This window comes from Polistes fuscatus, unplaced genomic scaffold (assembly GCF_010416935.1).
Source record: "Polistes fuscatus isolate 324 unplaced genomic scaffold, CU_Pfus_HIC Scaffold1, whole genome shotgun sequence".
Classification (NCBI taxonomy): domain Eukaryota; kingdom Metazoa; phylum Arthropoda; class Insecta; order Hymenoptera; family Vespidae; genus Polistes; species Polistes fuscatus.
This window is the reverse complement of record NW_025112997.1, coordinates 17023643-17039869: the sequence shown is the minus strand read 5'-3', so window position 1 is coordinate 17039869 and position 16227 is coordinate 17023643. Positions and strand designations below refer to the sequence as shown.

Sequence of the window (16227 nt, the reverse complement as noted above, 5' to 3'; positions counted from 1 at the left end):
TTAAATCCCAAAATGATACAGAAAAAACGTAGGTATTTTAATTGTCGTAATTATATACATTCTGAAAATATCTCTTATACGAATCTTCCCTTTCAGATGGATTCTTTTTTCCTAAAAAGGGACAATTTTATGAATAATTTAAATTTTTTATTTCTACAACATGAATATTAATATTAGAAAAAAATAACAACGTATCGAAAAAAATTCAAAATATGGACCAGCCAAATTAAAAATGAAATTTCAGGAAAAATAATCGTGGATAAAATAAATTATCGTAAGAATGGATAATGAAAGAGAATCGCAAGAGAGTAGGGATCGCAGGTATAGATCGGTTAGGAGGTATAGATCGAATGCATCTCCGATCGAAAAATTGGAGAATCTTCGGCAAGCATGGAGATTAATATGGGATTTAGAAAATTATGGGCCAGCTGGTTTAATCCATCTAGCTGCTTTAGCTTATGTAACGGGTGCACCCATTAGAATATGGAGATCGGGTCATGAACTAATGCAGACAATTGGTGAAAATGAACAAGGTACTCCAATAGATATAGAGTATCATACAAACAATCAAGAAGAAGGGCATTGGACCTTTCGTGGAAGAGGTCAGCCGAAAGATATCCATCATGACTTAAACAATTGTCTTTTTTCTGTAATCGCCGAGCAAACAGGGATAAATGCCTCCGAATTGAGGCAAGAAACTATTAAACAACTGAAAAGAAACGTAAGATTGCTGGCAGATTACATGACAGAAATTAAATGGCTCGAGGAGAATAACAAAATAGTTTTGTTAATCGGTGGCGCTCGTTATACTGGTACAACATCGGCAGATGCAAAGGCAGTTTTAGATGACTCTCAAAATCAAAAATGTTTTCAATATGATGCACCGGGTCATCCTAGAAAGCATGCCGCTGGTCCGGCAAACTGTAATGATTGTGCTCAAGCCAATTCTGAATGGAAAACTGCTTTTCTTAGTAGTGATGATCAAGATCTTGCTGCACATATTGCGTTATCTAGCCCTGCTGCTCAAGCGGCTATAGAAAAATTGAACAAAGGTTCAACAAGCGAAGTGGTTCATTTACTTCCAAAAGACGTGGATGATTGGAAAGGAGCCATTAAAACAGGCATGCATGTTTCTGATAAGAAGCCAGTATCGAAGAAAAAGGAGATAAAGAAACTGGTGCTCGTTCTTAGACACCATGAGGGTCAAGAAAAAAATCCAGACGCTCCTGTATTTGTACATACATTTTATCCTGTATTGAAAAAATAAATTTGCTGGGAAACTAAATACTAATACTAATAATAATCGTAATAGTTCCATTAAGTTTTCTATGATCTATATTTGTTTGAACAGTTTGTACCAAGGAAATAAGAGAAACGTTCCGAGAATAAAGATAATACAATTGTACGGTAAGTAAACATGAATTACAATTAAAATTAATTTATTGTTGATGTCATCTTACACCGTATTTAAACCACGTCCAAACCAACGCTTGCATACTTTTTTGCGTTTCTTCCAATTCGTTTTCCTTCGTGTTTGAATGTTCTGCCTTATTAACGTACTTGCAACCATAATTCAGCATATTCTCGCATTCGTCTATTTTCCCAATAAGATTTTTGGAAAAATCGACTATACTTTCCATATCCTCTTTACTTATAATATTTTTAAAATCATTTGATACGAGTAATGTTTGTAATAGATTAAGATATTGCTCGAACGAGCATATACTTATTCCAAGAGTTAAATGTCTTCGTAAAGATAAGAGAATTTTTAGTAACAAAACTTTATAAAAATCGTATTCTTTCTTGACACCCAAAAGGGTTTTCATTATATTAGACACGATGTTAATTATAAGAGTTACCCATTGAGCGTCACAATTTTTCAATCGTAACACGGTTTCTGTCAACCAACAAAGTAATCCGTATCCTCGTATAAGTAAAAGACACGATTTAGGAATTTTTGTACTCGATTCGATTACTTCTAATATAAGTTTCTGAAATAAAAATTACATATATGAAATATATATTAAGAAATGCATATAATTATTTTTCGTTTATTGAAAACTTATAGTTTACCTTTGTTTTTGTATCTGATAACAAGCTATTAAAAAAGTCTAATAGCATCTTGTATAGCATGCATTTACATGCAACTTCTACGTCCTTTTCCGTTTTGATACCATCGCGAATAGTTTCCAAAATCCAATGTCGGTGTTCCTTGTGATTAACATCAGAACTATGAAACAATTGTAATAATTCTGGTACTGTATTCAAGTCCAATGCTGGTTTGACCATAAGAAAATTATGAAGTGGCAAATATAAGGGATGTAACGGCTGAGTAGCTATTATAGAAGTTCTTGCTAAAAAGGTAGATATCAAAGAAATGATATGCATGTCTTGCAAATTGTTTTTTGTTGATAATATTCCGTTACGTAAGGAATCGACAAGTCGCATCCAAAGAACTTTTTCTTTGAAACTGCAAGTATAAAATAAAATAAAAATGAATATCTAAAAAAATAATCTTTATATATATATTTTTTTTTATGAATAATATACCTCGATGATTCAAGATGAAAATAATATCTTGAAATGACGGTATACGCTGCCATACGAATTTCATTGTGATTGCTACTACATGCCATTAAGATAAGAGCCAAAGCTCCGCTCTGTGTTATTTTATAGCATGCTACGATATTATTATCCGATAGGAGGTAACAGAGTAAAGGTAAGTAGAATGCAGGATCATAAATATCACCTGCATTATGCAGTTCACTACTCTGTAAGCAAGATTATATATCAGTGTAATTATTCAATTGATGATATTTTATAATACTCGTATATTTTCAATAGATAATTTCAACGCAAAACACGTACCTCTAATGATCTATTTACCGGATAATATTTGATAGTATTCTCCACAATTTCTTGTTCAAATAATCCCAATACTTCAAAAGTAGAAGGTTGCCTCCAAATTGCAGTGCTTACATCACCTTTCACGCTGTAATGTATCGCCGCTGCATTACCCCACAAGTACGGACGGTATTCGTGAATTTTAATATTGTTACGTTCGTAATATTGTAATATCTAAAAAAAATCTATTTTGTTTATTACAATGAACAATTTATAAACGTATCTTAGTAATGTTTAATAATAACACATAGAATATTCGTATCTTACGAGTAAAATAAGTTGATCCGTTTCAGACAATGTTGCACCATAAGCTGCTAAATAAAGTGGTATGTGCGATGATTTCATTAGAGATTTATTTTTTTGAATTAGGGTCCACAACAATTGTATTATATCCTCTAAAAGTTTATAAATGCAATATGAAAAATAATATTAATATTTTATATATAATATAAAAATAAATGAAATATTATATTTACTTTTAATTTTAGAAGATGTTAACATGGTATTAACAAATTCCGAATGAGAAGTGGTCATTTCAAATATGGTCTTAGTGTATTCATTATTGCTATCATTTTTACATATCACATCGCATAAAATGCCAAGAGTTTTTATTATTGGTAAATACGTTTTGTTATCCTTCGTTAACGTGAATCCTATTTTCAGTGAAAAACGAGTAAATTGTGGCCAAGAATGACTCGTACTTAAATCTTCAAATATAAAATCATTCTTCTTTTGTTTTAAATAATTAATCGTATCGCTCAATTGTTCACACAGAAGTATTACTTTGTCAATATTTTTAGACTCCTTTTTTAATGTTAACGTAATTATGTGAAAAAGTATTTGAACGAAATTCATTATTATTTGAATACTACGATTTTCTTCTAAAAGTGCGTATTTGTAATACAAACTCTTCAGTATGTGAATGTAACACATGTGAACCATTTCTAACTGATCGCCAATTTGTAAGACAGTATTGCATACGTCATTACATTTTTCTAAATCTAATAAATAAATACAAATATAAATATATGACATGTATAATTAAATAATTAGAATTCATACTATCACAAATACTCACCAAATGTATTGTCAATAATATAAGAAATTACATTAACGTTTTCTTCTATCCAATTTTTAGATTCTGCAGGATGTAATATGTAATGTAATATTTCATCCTTGTAAGAATCACTTAATTTTTTAATTAAATCTTCTTTCCATACGTATTTCAAATTATTTTCTATTACCGACAACAAATATGTGTTTTCTTTCATATTTTCAAGTTCAAGCACATATTTTATGAACGAAGGTAACAATTTCATATTTTTGCTGAGTAAAAATGAAATCAATTGTGCATTTTTATTATCAACGCTTTGTTTCAAAATTGATTTGTACGTATCTGCAAATAAACAATTGTTTTTAATGTATTTATATTAGGTATATACATGGATTTGTAAAATATATCTTACTTGTGTTAATGGCGGCAATATTATGCGGGAAATGATGTAGATATTCTTCCAAAGCTGTTTCCCATAAATTAACATTCGACACGTTTTGTTGTTTTAAGAAAATCATACATGAAAATGCTTTTTTAACAAATTGTATATCTAATTTTGATACTTCAGTATGAACACATCTGATATTTTCGTTGCACAAAAGTTGCAATAACTTAGGAAAAATGTATCCACATATCGATAAATTAGAGGTGTCTTTAAGCATAAACTTAGCTTTTGTCAATTTTGTTAATATCAATAACAAATGCACGATATCTTCTGCAGTAAATTGTAATTGTTCCAGTAGCGTAATGATGATTTTATACATCGAATTACATTGATGAGGTTTTCCATTTGCTATCTTTTCGATCTGTATAATAGCCTTGTTTTTATATGGCATAAGTAAATCAGTTATCGGCAAATTAAATACATTCATAACTATTTGACAAATATCAAGAATTAAATTTGTTATCATAATCTCAATAGTGTTTTCGTCTTGATGAAAGAAAAAATATTGTAAAATTATCGGATGGCTGAATATTGTTTTAACAAAACTATTTACAAATGCAGAACTATCTTCGTCTTGTACGGTATTTGCTATATTTAATAAACACATTATCATTCTTCTATAATTATTAAATTTCATTTCGTTAAAATCATTTTTACGAATATCGTGTGTTAAATGAAACATAGTCATTTTTAGCAGTATCATAATTTCATATGTCGATAAAGCGTGTTTTATTAAAACTTCTTCATTGTCATAATTAAAAGTCAATTTAATATCTCCTGTGAACAGTTCGTTCAATTTTATTGTCGAATCTTTCAATAATGCTTTACTTAATTTATGCATCGTATTCATAGATGAAAATATTTTTGGTATACTAGTAGGATTACTATCGAGACACCAACTAAGTAAATATTTTACTCCTTCCAAATCTTGAATATCCGTAACCAAAGATATCAAAGGTTCTGGATTGACTTGATAATGTAGCGTATGAACTAATACATAAGACATATATTGCGATAGAACAAAAGTAGAATTCGCTTTCAACTTATTAATTGCACAACATAAAATAGGCAAAATGGATGTAGCTGATTGCATAGACAATTTTTCAACGTTCTTTCTATCTTCGATAGAATGAGATTCATTGATTGTGTTACTCAATTCGTTATCATTTACTATTCCATCATTGGCAACTTCTTCCGCTGTTCTTATTATATTTACATATTTATCCATATGTTTAATAGTAGTTTTAATGAGTTTAATAAGCCAATTTACTAGCTCTGTTTTCTCCTCAGAATTATCTACATTACATAAACCATTAATCCATATGTCCAATTGTTCGTGACATCCATCAAACAATCCTGTTATATTTAATAAAGTTTTGGTAGTCGTTTTTGCATATGAACAAATCATAGATGAGTTTTCATTTAAAAGAAAACTTAGAAATACGAAAGTTTCCGTGAATGCTGTTTTAGATGGAGTGAATTCGGATGAATTTAATGCAAGTAGAAACTGTATTGCTTTGATCCTTAAAATAATTAATTCTTTGTCATCTATGTCATGCAAATTATTTAATCCGGAGAACAATAAATTAGGTTGCACATCTAACGTTGTATTCAAAAGTTCTGGACATATATCATTGTACATATGAAGTACATTTAAAATCGTAGAAAAATGATTTTGTTTAGATGGCTCGGATAAACTATTATCTTCCGATAAATTATTTGTATCCTTATTTATTACAAAAGCATCAGTCCATACTTTTAATATAATATTTAAATTAGGTACAGTCTTCATGATGTAATTCGTCACACTGTTTTTTACTTCAAGATCATTTTTATTATACAATTTTGTAGCTAATAAATATTTTTTCATTTTATTGATCATACAAAATAATAATTCCATAGCTTCGTGCCGTACGATTATGCTAGAGTGATTTAAAGATGGAATAATAACAGCTTTTATTAAAAATGATGACACGCATAATGATCCTATTGCATTGGTTAATTGAATCGTATTTAATTCAGGGGAACATGTTTTTAAACATGCATCCATATCTATTGTTTCAATGATCTGTTTAATAAATGTCATAACAGAAATCCATTTTTTGGAGACTCTAGGTTCCAGATAAGATTCCAAGTAGAAAAACTGTGATCGAATGAGACTTGGACAAGAAGCCATTATTTTAACAATTAAATCCGATGGCTTTGCATATTCCCAAGGGCGTTCTAAACTCTCAAGTACAGTATTTATCAATTGATTATGCTTCTCGCGTGAAGTACCAATGGAACGATCATGGAAAATTATACCATGTCTATGAGATGTAAGTAAAGTGATTAAAAATTCATGTAATATATCAGTAACAAGCTCTTTTTGTTCTGCTGGAACGTCAGTAGTAGCAGTTTTACTACGTTTGCCTCTAGCCCAATTAGTTGATCCCTTCCAATTATAAAGAGAAATCAAACTTTGAACAACAGGTGTAGAAAAAACATGCAACTTTAACGTCTTGCTAATTCCAGGGTTTTCCAATATATATTTTTTTAAACTAACTAATAATAAATTGATAATCTCTGGTTTGTCGTAAATCAATCCAGGAAAAATGCTGGTAAGTGCCTCACGTTTATCTATTAATGATCTGATAACTGTAACATTTCCTTCTATTAAAAATGAAAGAATGAAGTGAATGTAGCATGTTCTTACGTTTTGTGAATCTGATGGTTTTGCGTGTTGTACAAGCATTTCTATAGCTTTCGGTTGAACAGGTAAATGAGCTATCAACTCTCGGGGAAGAGATCCACCCAAGGATACAATTGCTGTGAGCAATTTCAATACTATTTTACGCTGCTTAGCGCTACTTTGAGCAGACAGCATGGAATGTACAAAAGACATATGCGAATTAACTAAATGACGACAAGCCTCTTCCGCGCTAGACAAATTTTGTGGAAAATCGGCCAAAATCTTCATAATCAAAATATTTATCGCCGTGAACACGGTACTAGCTTTACTGGTATTCTTTTTATCAGAACTATCCAACAATCTTAATACTTCAAGAATATTTCCACCAGCGGATAAATATTCGGAAGCTAAATCTTTCTTTTTATTTTCTGTACAGACAGTTACGAATGTTTTTAATTCGTCAAAACCATGGGAAGAAACAAAAGCTTTTCTAAAGTATTTCCCAGATAATCCTTTAACATTAATTTTACCAGCTTTTTTCTTGGAATTCTCATCTTCATTTTCTTCGTCTTCGAGAGAGGTATTATTGTTATCCTCTATTGTTATATCATTCGTAGGTGTTACTGAAAGCTTACTTCGTTTCTTTTTAGGTTCTTTAACAGAATTCTCATCCCGATTTTCTTTGGTATCAATCAAAGTAGTATTATTATCATTTTCCTTGGTTATATCATTAGTAGATGTTATTGAAAGCTTACGTCGTTTCTTTTTAGATTGGCTGAAACTCTCATCCTGATTTTCTTCTGTCTCAATCGAAGTAACATTATTATCATTCTCTATGATTATATCATTCGTAGAAGATATTGAAAGCTTACTTCGTTTCTTTTTAGGTTCTTTAACTGGACTCGATTCCTGATTTTCTTTGGTATCAATCAAATTAGTATTATTATCATTTTCCTTGATTATTTCACTATTAGCTGTTATTGAAAGCTTACGTCGTTTCTTTTTTGATTGTTGACTAATACTCTCATCCTGATTTGTTTCTATTTCAATCGAAGAAGTATTATGGTCATTCTCCGCTGGCATACCATTCATAGATGTTAATGAAAGCTTGCTTCGTTTCTTCTTATGTTCTTTAACAGGACTTTCATCCTGATTTTCTTCGATCTCAATTGAAGTAATATTATCATTCTCTATAGTTATACCATTCATAGGTGTTATTGAAAGCTTACTACGTTTCTTTTTACGTTCCTTTACTGGACTCGATTCCTGATTTCTTCCAGCCTCAATCGAAGTAGTATTATTGTCATTCTCCATGGTTACATCATTCATAGGTGTTAATGAAAGCTTGCTTCGTTTCTTTTTATGTTCTTTAAAAGGACTTTCATTCTGATTTTCTTCGGTCTCAATTAAAGTAGTATTACAGTCACTCTCCGTTGTTATACCATTAGAAAGTGTTAATGAATGCTTACTTCGTTTCTTTTTACGTTCCTTAACAGGACTTTCATCCTGATTTTCTTCGGTCTCAATTAAAGTAGTATTATTATCATTTACTATGGTTATACCATTAATAGAAGATATTGAAAGCTTACTACGTTTCTTTTTACGTTCCTTAACAGGACTTTTATCCTGATTTTCTTCGGTCTCAATTGAAGTAGTATTATTGTCATTCTCCATGGTTGTATTATTCATAGGTGTTAATGAAAGCTTGCTTCGTTTCTTTTTATGTTCCTTAACAGGACTTTCATCCTGATTTGTTTCTATCTGAATTGAAGTAACATTATTGTCATTCTCTGTGGTTATACCATTCATAGGTGTTATTGAAAACTTACTTCGTTTCTTTTTATGTTCTTTAACAGGACTTTCATCCTGATTTTCTTCGGTCTCAATTGAAGTAGTATTATTATCATTTTCTATGGTTATACCATTAGTAGAAGATATTGAAAGCTTGCTTCGTTTCTTTTTATGTTCCTTAATTGGACTCTCATCCTGATTTTTTCTTTCGGTCTCAATTAAAGTAATATTATTATCATTCCCTACAGTCATATCATTAACAGATGTTATTGTAAGGCTACGTCGTTTCTTTTTATGTTCCTTAATAGGACTCTCATTCTGATTTCCTTCGGTCTCAATCGAAGTAGTATTACAGTCACTCTCCGTTGTTATACCATTAGAAAGTGTTAATGAATGCTTACTTCGTTTTTTTTTATGTTCTTTAACATAACTATTATCATGATTTTGTTCAGTCGTAGTAGAAATATTTTGTTCATCATTCTCCAAACTTATATTATTATTTGATGTTAATGAATGCTTTTTTCGTTTCTTTTTTTCATTACTGTAACTCATCGTTTCTGTAATTTCATCATCAATCACTGGTGACATTATTTTTAATTTTTTGATTTATATACTATCTATTCTTTATAATAAAACTTTCACACAATTTTATACACATGTATTCTTGAATATTATAAACAATCAAAACGCAACAAAACGTGCACCAACATGTTGAGGTTATATTAAAGATAAAAACTCAGTTCTGCCAACATAAAATAGAATTTTTTAACATTTTCTATTGATCACTTATATATGTTAGTTTTAATACAGAAAAAGAAACAATATTCTAAAGCGAAAGAGATAAATAAAAATATTAAAAATTTAATTTATTTTCCTAATCTTATTATTTACTAACTACACTTTGCGTCATACAGACCTAGGACTAATCACCAAAAACACGATACCAAAGAATACACCAGTACATAGAAGCTCACTAGTCCCCTTTCTTATCTACCCAGATTCAGTTTAGTTACTACCGGGACCACAAGTGGGCGATAGTAGGTACTTAATGCGATGACGGTACAAACTATCAAAGAAAACAGTATTCTTTGATAGTATATGATGGTATATGATATATTCTATAATAGTATATATAATATAGTTATATTGTAATGGAATTTTAAATAATTATTTTTAATTTATAGTGTATAAACATGTGTGTATGCCTACAGAAATGCATTTATAATATCTTTATTTTTATGTAATTATTTTAATGTTCTTGCGCAGTGGTTACTTCGGAGAAGGGAAATTTTCATCGAAAAGAATATAATATGTATATATGAATATATGTTAATGATTAAATTTGTCAGTGCTCTTTGCTTCATTGAGAAAACTAGTTTCCATACAATCTCTAAAGTTAAGCGATGGACATGATTATTAGTTGGATAGATTACCGTTTCACAAAGCCATGTGCTGTTGACTTCAGAGAAGCGATAGATAAGACTGTCTCTGTAGAAAGGTGGTGGGCTGTATTGAAAAAATATTATAGGAGAGTTCTTCAAATCCATAAAAGAAAGAGTATATGTTAAAGATTAAAATTATTGTACAAGATAAATCTTTAATTATGATTCCTAAAATTTGATAAAGTGTTCTAAAAATTCTCTTCGAGGTCATAATAGCGTTACTAAGATCTTATATATACGTAATCCTTGTGGTACAAATACTCTTTTGAGATCAATTTGTTATGTAAAATTATATTTCCACAACATGTTTTCTTGTGCAATTAAATTTATATCGATTTGAAAGTGTAATAATTCTTAAAGTATAGGATTTTTAAACTTTTAGAAGAAATTTAAAACAAGAGATTAAGACTTTTAATTTTAAAGATAAACATAAAAGAGAAATAAGAATTTGAAAACTACATTACAAGCAAATATTAGTTGTTCAAAAAGTTGATAGGGTACAAGTACTCGAGTAACTTGTATGTATAATTTAGAGAATAATGTCGATTATTTGCTATTTTGTAATAATTAAAAAACAATGAATCACAGTAATAGTCATGTTAGAGGTATAAAAGAAGATTTGAAATCTTCAGATATTATATACATTGCCTCGACACTTTTATTTTATGTCTATCTTAATAGATTACTACTTCTGTTAAATATGTCAATGACTATTTTTAGAATATCTGTCTTATTATACGCTTCCACTCCATTTCATGTGGATCTGCATGTGCAAAGTACTCATAATTATCTGGCTCAACGAATTCATCTTCTGGTACTGTTTTGTATATTGGTTCCCCAAAGTATGTACCCACTTTCCATCCTGGATAATCTTTCATCAACTCCTTTTCTTCAGCTAAATTACGCTTGACTTGTTTCAACAATCTGAAAATTTCAGTTTTGACAATTGCTATTTTCGAATAAATAACAAATTATTCGATATATGAGCTGCTTATTTATCTAATTGATTAACTCAAAAGGAAAAAATGCAGACAATTGATAAATTTATATATATTTTCAATATCATTTATCATTTAACGTCTTTGATAATTTTGATCATTTATTAGCGTTGAACCAAATTATGAAAGAAATTTAATTTAATAAAAAATGTTAAGTATCAAGTGTTTCGGCATTACAATTTTTCAAAATTCTTAAAGCGGAGTTAATCGCTCTAGCTGCGAAGAGCTCATACAGTAAGATTGTTAATAAAAAAAAAATACAAAACATTTTATTCTTCAATATATAGATTTAAAATGGGTCAACTTACGCTCGATCTCTCTCAGCTAATAAGAATGGTAAAATTGCAAATTGAGCACTTTTCATTTCAACAGATTCTCTCTTTATCCTTTTCCATTCTAAGAAATACCAATAATGCCCAACAACGGTAGTTAATAAGGCTAAACCTAAGGCTCCTCGTCCTAAAAAATATTAAATTATAATTTTTTTTTAATATTAGAAATGCAAGGTCATACTTGTGAAAAAAAGCAAGTATTACCTCCAAGTACAGTACGCAAAGGGACACGTTCTACTTGAATAGGACGATATCCTTCCTTTGGAGGTAAGTCTTGAGTAAAACTTTTCGCAGTAGTACTCATACTTTCCTTTTAATGTATCCTACATTTAATCACGACTCCATTAAAGTTATGCTACACGTAACAGCCGAAATCTTACGTTTCTTCTTGCATATAAAGTCACTATATTTAGTGATAAAGTGAACATTCTTTCGATTTAGTTACTATATTTAATTTACAAATACTGTTTTAGTAAAAAATTTAATAACATTAATAAATGTCTCTTATACTTGTGATAAATGATAAATGACAACTATTATGAATATTACTTATCGTAAAATAACCAACCAATAAAAATATAACTTGAAATAGAGAAAAGTAAAGTCTCTAGAATCGTCGTATGGCGCTATTTTCAAATTGAAGCATCGAATCAACGTAAATATCGCATAGAATATTTTTCGGATACTACTACACAAAAGACGATAATAATATTAAATAACATGTTTATGAATGATATTCTTTTCATAATGAACATATTTTATTTTTATTATTTTCTTCGTTAATAATCTTCATATATAGCAACATATCAAATACTAGTGCTAGATTAGATTTTGTATCATAAAACATTTCTCTTATATCTAGTATATGCATTTACACGAGTATGAAATTTTTATATGAAATATTACTTTTATCGCTCGATATTTTTTTCCTATATATGAAAATAATATTGATAATAATAAGAAAAAAAAGAATACAAGGAGAAACACAAAAAGATGTCCAAAACGTAGCATATAGAAATGTATTTCCTTATATATGTTCACGTACATCCGATAGAGAGTGATAAATCAGTGTGGAGGGGGAATAAGTTAGAAAAGTGGGGATATGGTAAAAATATGTGGTGGGGGTATAGCGGTTCTATCGTTGATTACGTCGTAGTCTTAAAGTGGTGAGGCCACCGTGAGGGCCGTGTTTAAAACCAACAGGTGTTTGTTCGTTTGACTTTCGGAACGTACCGGTTTTCCTTTATTACTTTTTCCTTCCTCCTCTTTTTCTTCTTCTTCTTTTTCTTTGATCTTACTTTTTTCGACCATTTTCTCGAATCTTTTTGATTCGTTGTCTATTATTAAAGAAACATTTTTGTTGTTGTTAATCAAGAGATTACGAAGTGCGTTGTTAGTCGATATAAATCGTAAAGTGAAAAACGCGCGATAAGCGACGTAATATGATGTCGGAGACCGTAGTGACAATGGACAATTCTAGCAACAACGCAACTAACAATCCACGACAGGTGCCTACAGTAAAGACGGAACCAGGTCAACCTAGTCCTCTTGCTGGCATAAGGCTTAATGTGTCTTACTTCAGGACCATACCTGGCATCATAAAACTCGTGCAATTGGTGAGAATAAGTGTACCTTTTTTATAATCTTTTTCTTTTTCTCTTCTTTTTTTTTAGATACGAGTTACCATTTTGCTTCGTATAATATTTCATTTTATGTGTTTCTTTTATTCTCATACAATTAACTCGTGATATGCATACTCGAATATTATCTAGATAATAAGCGTCAATATTTTGCGAAATGATATACGACTTTTCTTTTTTTGTTTTTTTTTTTAAATAAACATTAATTCGATCTTATAGCAAAATTACGTAAAGTTTTATCGTATATATTTAAAAAGAAATAATTTTTCTATTTAAAAATTGGAATCGGTCTAACTAACATAAGCAGAGACATCTTTAAAGTACGTCATGTCAACATGATTGTTTTACTTTGGAACTCGGCCAAGCCATCAACGAGGAGCTAGACAAAAAAGAAAAACAACAGAAATTCTTATTCCCGGGATATTTTCGAATAAACTACATCTTTATTAGCCAATAATAACGCATGCGCATAATCGTCCGATGCGCGGGATATCTTGAAAATAATAAAGTTCTACGTAATGTGTGTGTATGTGTACATAGTTTCCTTCGAAAGATCTCTCTCTCTCGTATAAAGAAGGTGGATAATATTACGTAACTTAATGCGCACACGCGTCATCGCTCGTTCAAAAGAATATTACGCATCCTCTCATGCTGTATGCATTTTATAATATACTTTCAGAAATATAAATGTATACTGTTCTTACCCCATTATCTATCTAAGTTTTAAGCAAACAAATTTAGAATTGATCATCGCATATTTGTTATTATCATTTTTGTTTTAATTGATTAATATTTCTTTTTATCATTTTCCTGTATTGAAAATATTACGTGTAATTTTGTAAGTATTTCGTTGAACATCATTTTCCTTGAAATAAAAGTGCGTTATCACCTTTTGTTAATTGTCAATTAATGGCGGTCGTACTAATGATCGAATAGATTCCGTGGGATACCGTTGCATTCAAATTATCTCGTTTCGTGTGCTTTATAGAATAGATTTCTCACAGTGCGCATACCAAACGATGCAAAGAAAAAATAAATGATGACAATTTATTCACGATAATAGCACAACAAATTGATTTTATTTTGTCGTATAATATGTACGATAATTCTATTATGTTCGTTAATGCTTTTTTTTTCTCTTCTTCTTCTTTTTATATTCAAATAGAATTGAAAATTTATTCCTCGTATATAAAACATTAATCGTGGGACTTTGAAATTATGATCTACAAGATAAGATAGTATTGTTTTTCCTTCGAGATTATAAATAATATTCAATTCCTTATCTGAATTTTAAATATTGAATTAAGTATTAACAAGTTAAAGTGTATCGTATACTTTGTGTATAACTGTGTTTTTTGTATAGGTTTGTAATTTTAAAGAGAAATTAAACCGTCGATATGATATTCTTCGAGAAGCATGATGATGAACGAGTAGTATGATGGGTGGAGGAGATTCGAGCGGTTTACACCGTGACGTTGAACCTGCAACAGCATAACCGTGTAACGGTAATCCTCTTACGGAACGGTTAACAAAGTGTCTAACTTGAGATGAGAGGGGATAGGCTTCTGTTTACTAAATTTTATTCATTAATACTCGAAACCTTTTTCATATTTTATTTTTTTCTTTTATTTCATAGATAAACACGTCTATCTTATCCCATTTCGACATCGTTAAAAACTACGATAAATATTAAATTATAATATTTAATTATATTTTAATTTATTATATATAAAATATAATATTAAATTATAATAAATATAAAAGATATTATTTTATTCATTCTTATCGCTTATAAAAATTATGAGAGTTTATTTCTTACGATATTTCGTATTGAAAAGTGTCAGAACACATTGCGTAATTGACGATGCGTTTGTTCTATGAACGTGTAAAGAAAAGTAAACGCTATCACGCAGCTTTTTTTTATTTCCGACAAGATTTTTCTTTTTCCAAGACGTACGTGTGTGTCACACAAACGATAAAACGTTTTGATTATTTAACGTTGACATATCGAATATAATTATCGATTAGGATGAAAAGGTCGGGCGTGTGTGTTAGAGTCACGGAGGTTACCTTATTTATTCCTTTTTAATAAATAAAATCCTGTAGATGAGAGACATAAAATGAAAGATGAATTTTCGTTGAATACTTGATAATCTAATTGAATTATTTTGTCAAAATTTCATTGTATTTATTTCATATCAAATTCTATGGAAAATATCAAATATTCACATTTTATACGAATAAAATGTCTTCGCGTCTTGTATTTAAAGTAACAAGATAACAAGATCTTGGTTAATTTTTTCCTTTTTTTTTCTTTCGTAACAGTACTCATAATAGAGATAATAAATGTTAATTGGCCAAGTTTCAAGTCTATCATTTGTTTACGTTCTCTGTAATATATATATATTGTTAATGCTAAAGCTTTAATTTTGTTAAACGTCAGTTTATACAAGTATGATGCAATAAATATTCCTGCATTAAAATTTAACGCGAGAAAATTTGGTCACTGTTTCATTTAACTTAAAAATTGTACTAAAAAGAAATTATCTCGTAAAATGATACTCAAAAACTTCTGGGATAATTTATGATTTCGTTCCTTTACGAATAATCACTACGTGTTTTTATTTGTGAATAAAATACATAAAAAAGAAAAGCAACTTACATTCTATTGGAAAAAGTTAATATAAAAAAAAATAAAATTAACAATTCATTTAATTATTCTTATCGTCGATTGTAAGAAGTGAATAAAAATGATCAGGATAATGATTATGATGCACTTTGAATAAGATAAATAGAGAGACAAAGATAGATAAGATAGATAGATAGATAGATAGATAAAAAAAGAGAAAACAAATTCGCGTTTCTTTTTCCAGGGACGGTCAGCACCTTTTTTTTCCTGTGGCCACACTTGTTTCTCGTCTTGAATTACGTTCTGAGATTCTTTTAGTCA

General features: G+C 29.6%; 3 protein-coding genes across 4 annotated transcripts; 1 reads left to right on the top strand and 2 right to left on the bottom strand.

Annotated features, from left to right (window-relative positions):
• Positions 1 to 280: 280 nt before the first annotated feature.
• LOC122517143 lies at positions 281 to 1267 on the top strand. The gene has a single exon (XM_043635579.1). It carries the CDS (start codon positions 281 to 283, stop codon positions 1265 to 1267), a length of 987 nt encoding a protein of 328 aa, XP_043491514.1.
• Positions 1268 to 1317: 50 nt separating this feature from the next.
• Positions 1318 to 10008, bottom strand: LOC122515530. 2 transcript variants are annotated; one of them, XM_043632924.1, is made up of 9 exons: positions 9782 to 10008; positions 4371 to 9607; positions 3983 to 4300; positions 3381 to 3905; positions 3172 to 3299; positions 2869 to 3078; positions 2551 to 2771; positions 2074 to 2470; positions 1318 to 1991 (listed from the first exon to the last, which is right to left on the bottom strand). In XM_043632924.1, the coding sequence occupies exons 2-9, from the start codon at positions 9451 to 9453 to the stop codon at positions 1452 to 1454; spliced, it is 7422 nt and encodes a 2473-aa protein (XP_043488859.1). In that variant the 5' UTR covers positions 9454 to 9607; positions 9782 to 10008; the 3' UTR covers positions 1318 to 1451. The 2 variants fall into 2 exon arrangements, with proteins under 2 accessions (XP_043488859.1, XP_043488866.1); XM_043632931.1 differs by lacking the exons at positions 1318 to 1991; positions 2074 to 2470; positions 2551 to 2771; positions 9782 to 10008 and having other exon boundaries at positions 2902 to 3089; positions 4371 to 9719.
• Positions 10009 to 10703: 695 nt separating this feature from the next.
• Positions 10704 to 12086, bottom strand: LOC122516887 (NADH dehydrogenase [ubiquinone] 1 alpha subcomplex subunit 13). The gene is made up of 3 exons (XM_043635086.1): positions 11842 to 12086; positions 11614 to 11764; positions 10704 to 11231 (listed from the first exon to the last, which is right to left on the bottom strand). The coding sequence occupies exons 1-3, from the start codon at positions 11939 to 11941 to the stop codon at positions 11024 to 11026; spliced, it is 459 nt and encodes a 152-aa protein (XP_043491021.1). The 5' UTR covers positions 11942 to 12086; the 3' UTR covers positions 10704 to 11023.
• Positions 12087 to 16227: the final 4141 nt, after the last annotated feature.

Excerpts from the sequence above, each read along its gene's own strand:
- LOC122517143 (XM_043635579.1), top strand. The coding sequence starts at position 281 with ATGGATAATGAAAGAGAATCGCAAGAGAGTAGGGATCGCAGGTATAGA.
- LOC122515530 (XM_043632924.1), bottom strand. The coding sequence starts at position 9,453 with ATGTCACCAGTGATTGATGATGAAATTACAGAAACGATGAGTTACAGT. Across the intron at positions 4,301-4,370 it reads TATTGCCGCCATTAACACAA|ATACGTACAAATCAATTTTG; the intron begins GTAAGATATATT and ends GTTTATTTGCAG. Across the intron at positions 2,772-2,868 it reads CGGTAAATAGATCATTAGAG|AGTAGTGAACTGCATAATGC; the intron begins GTACGTGTTTTG and ends TCTTGCTTACAG.
- LOC122516887 (XM_043635086.1), bottom strand. The coding sequence starts at position 11,941 with ATGAGTACTACTGCGAAAAGTTTTACTCAAGACTTACCTCCAAAGGAA. Across the intron at positions 11,765-11,841 it reads TTTGCGTACTGTACTTGGAG|GACGAGGAGCCTTAGGTTTA; the intron begins GTAATACTTGCT and ends AATATTTTTTAG. Across the intron at positions 11,232-11,613 it reads TTAGCTGAGAGAGATCGAGC|ATTGTTGAAACAAGTCAAGC; the intron begins GTAAGTTGACCC and ends TGAAATTTTCAG.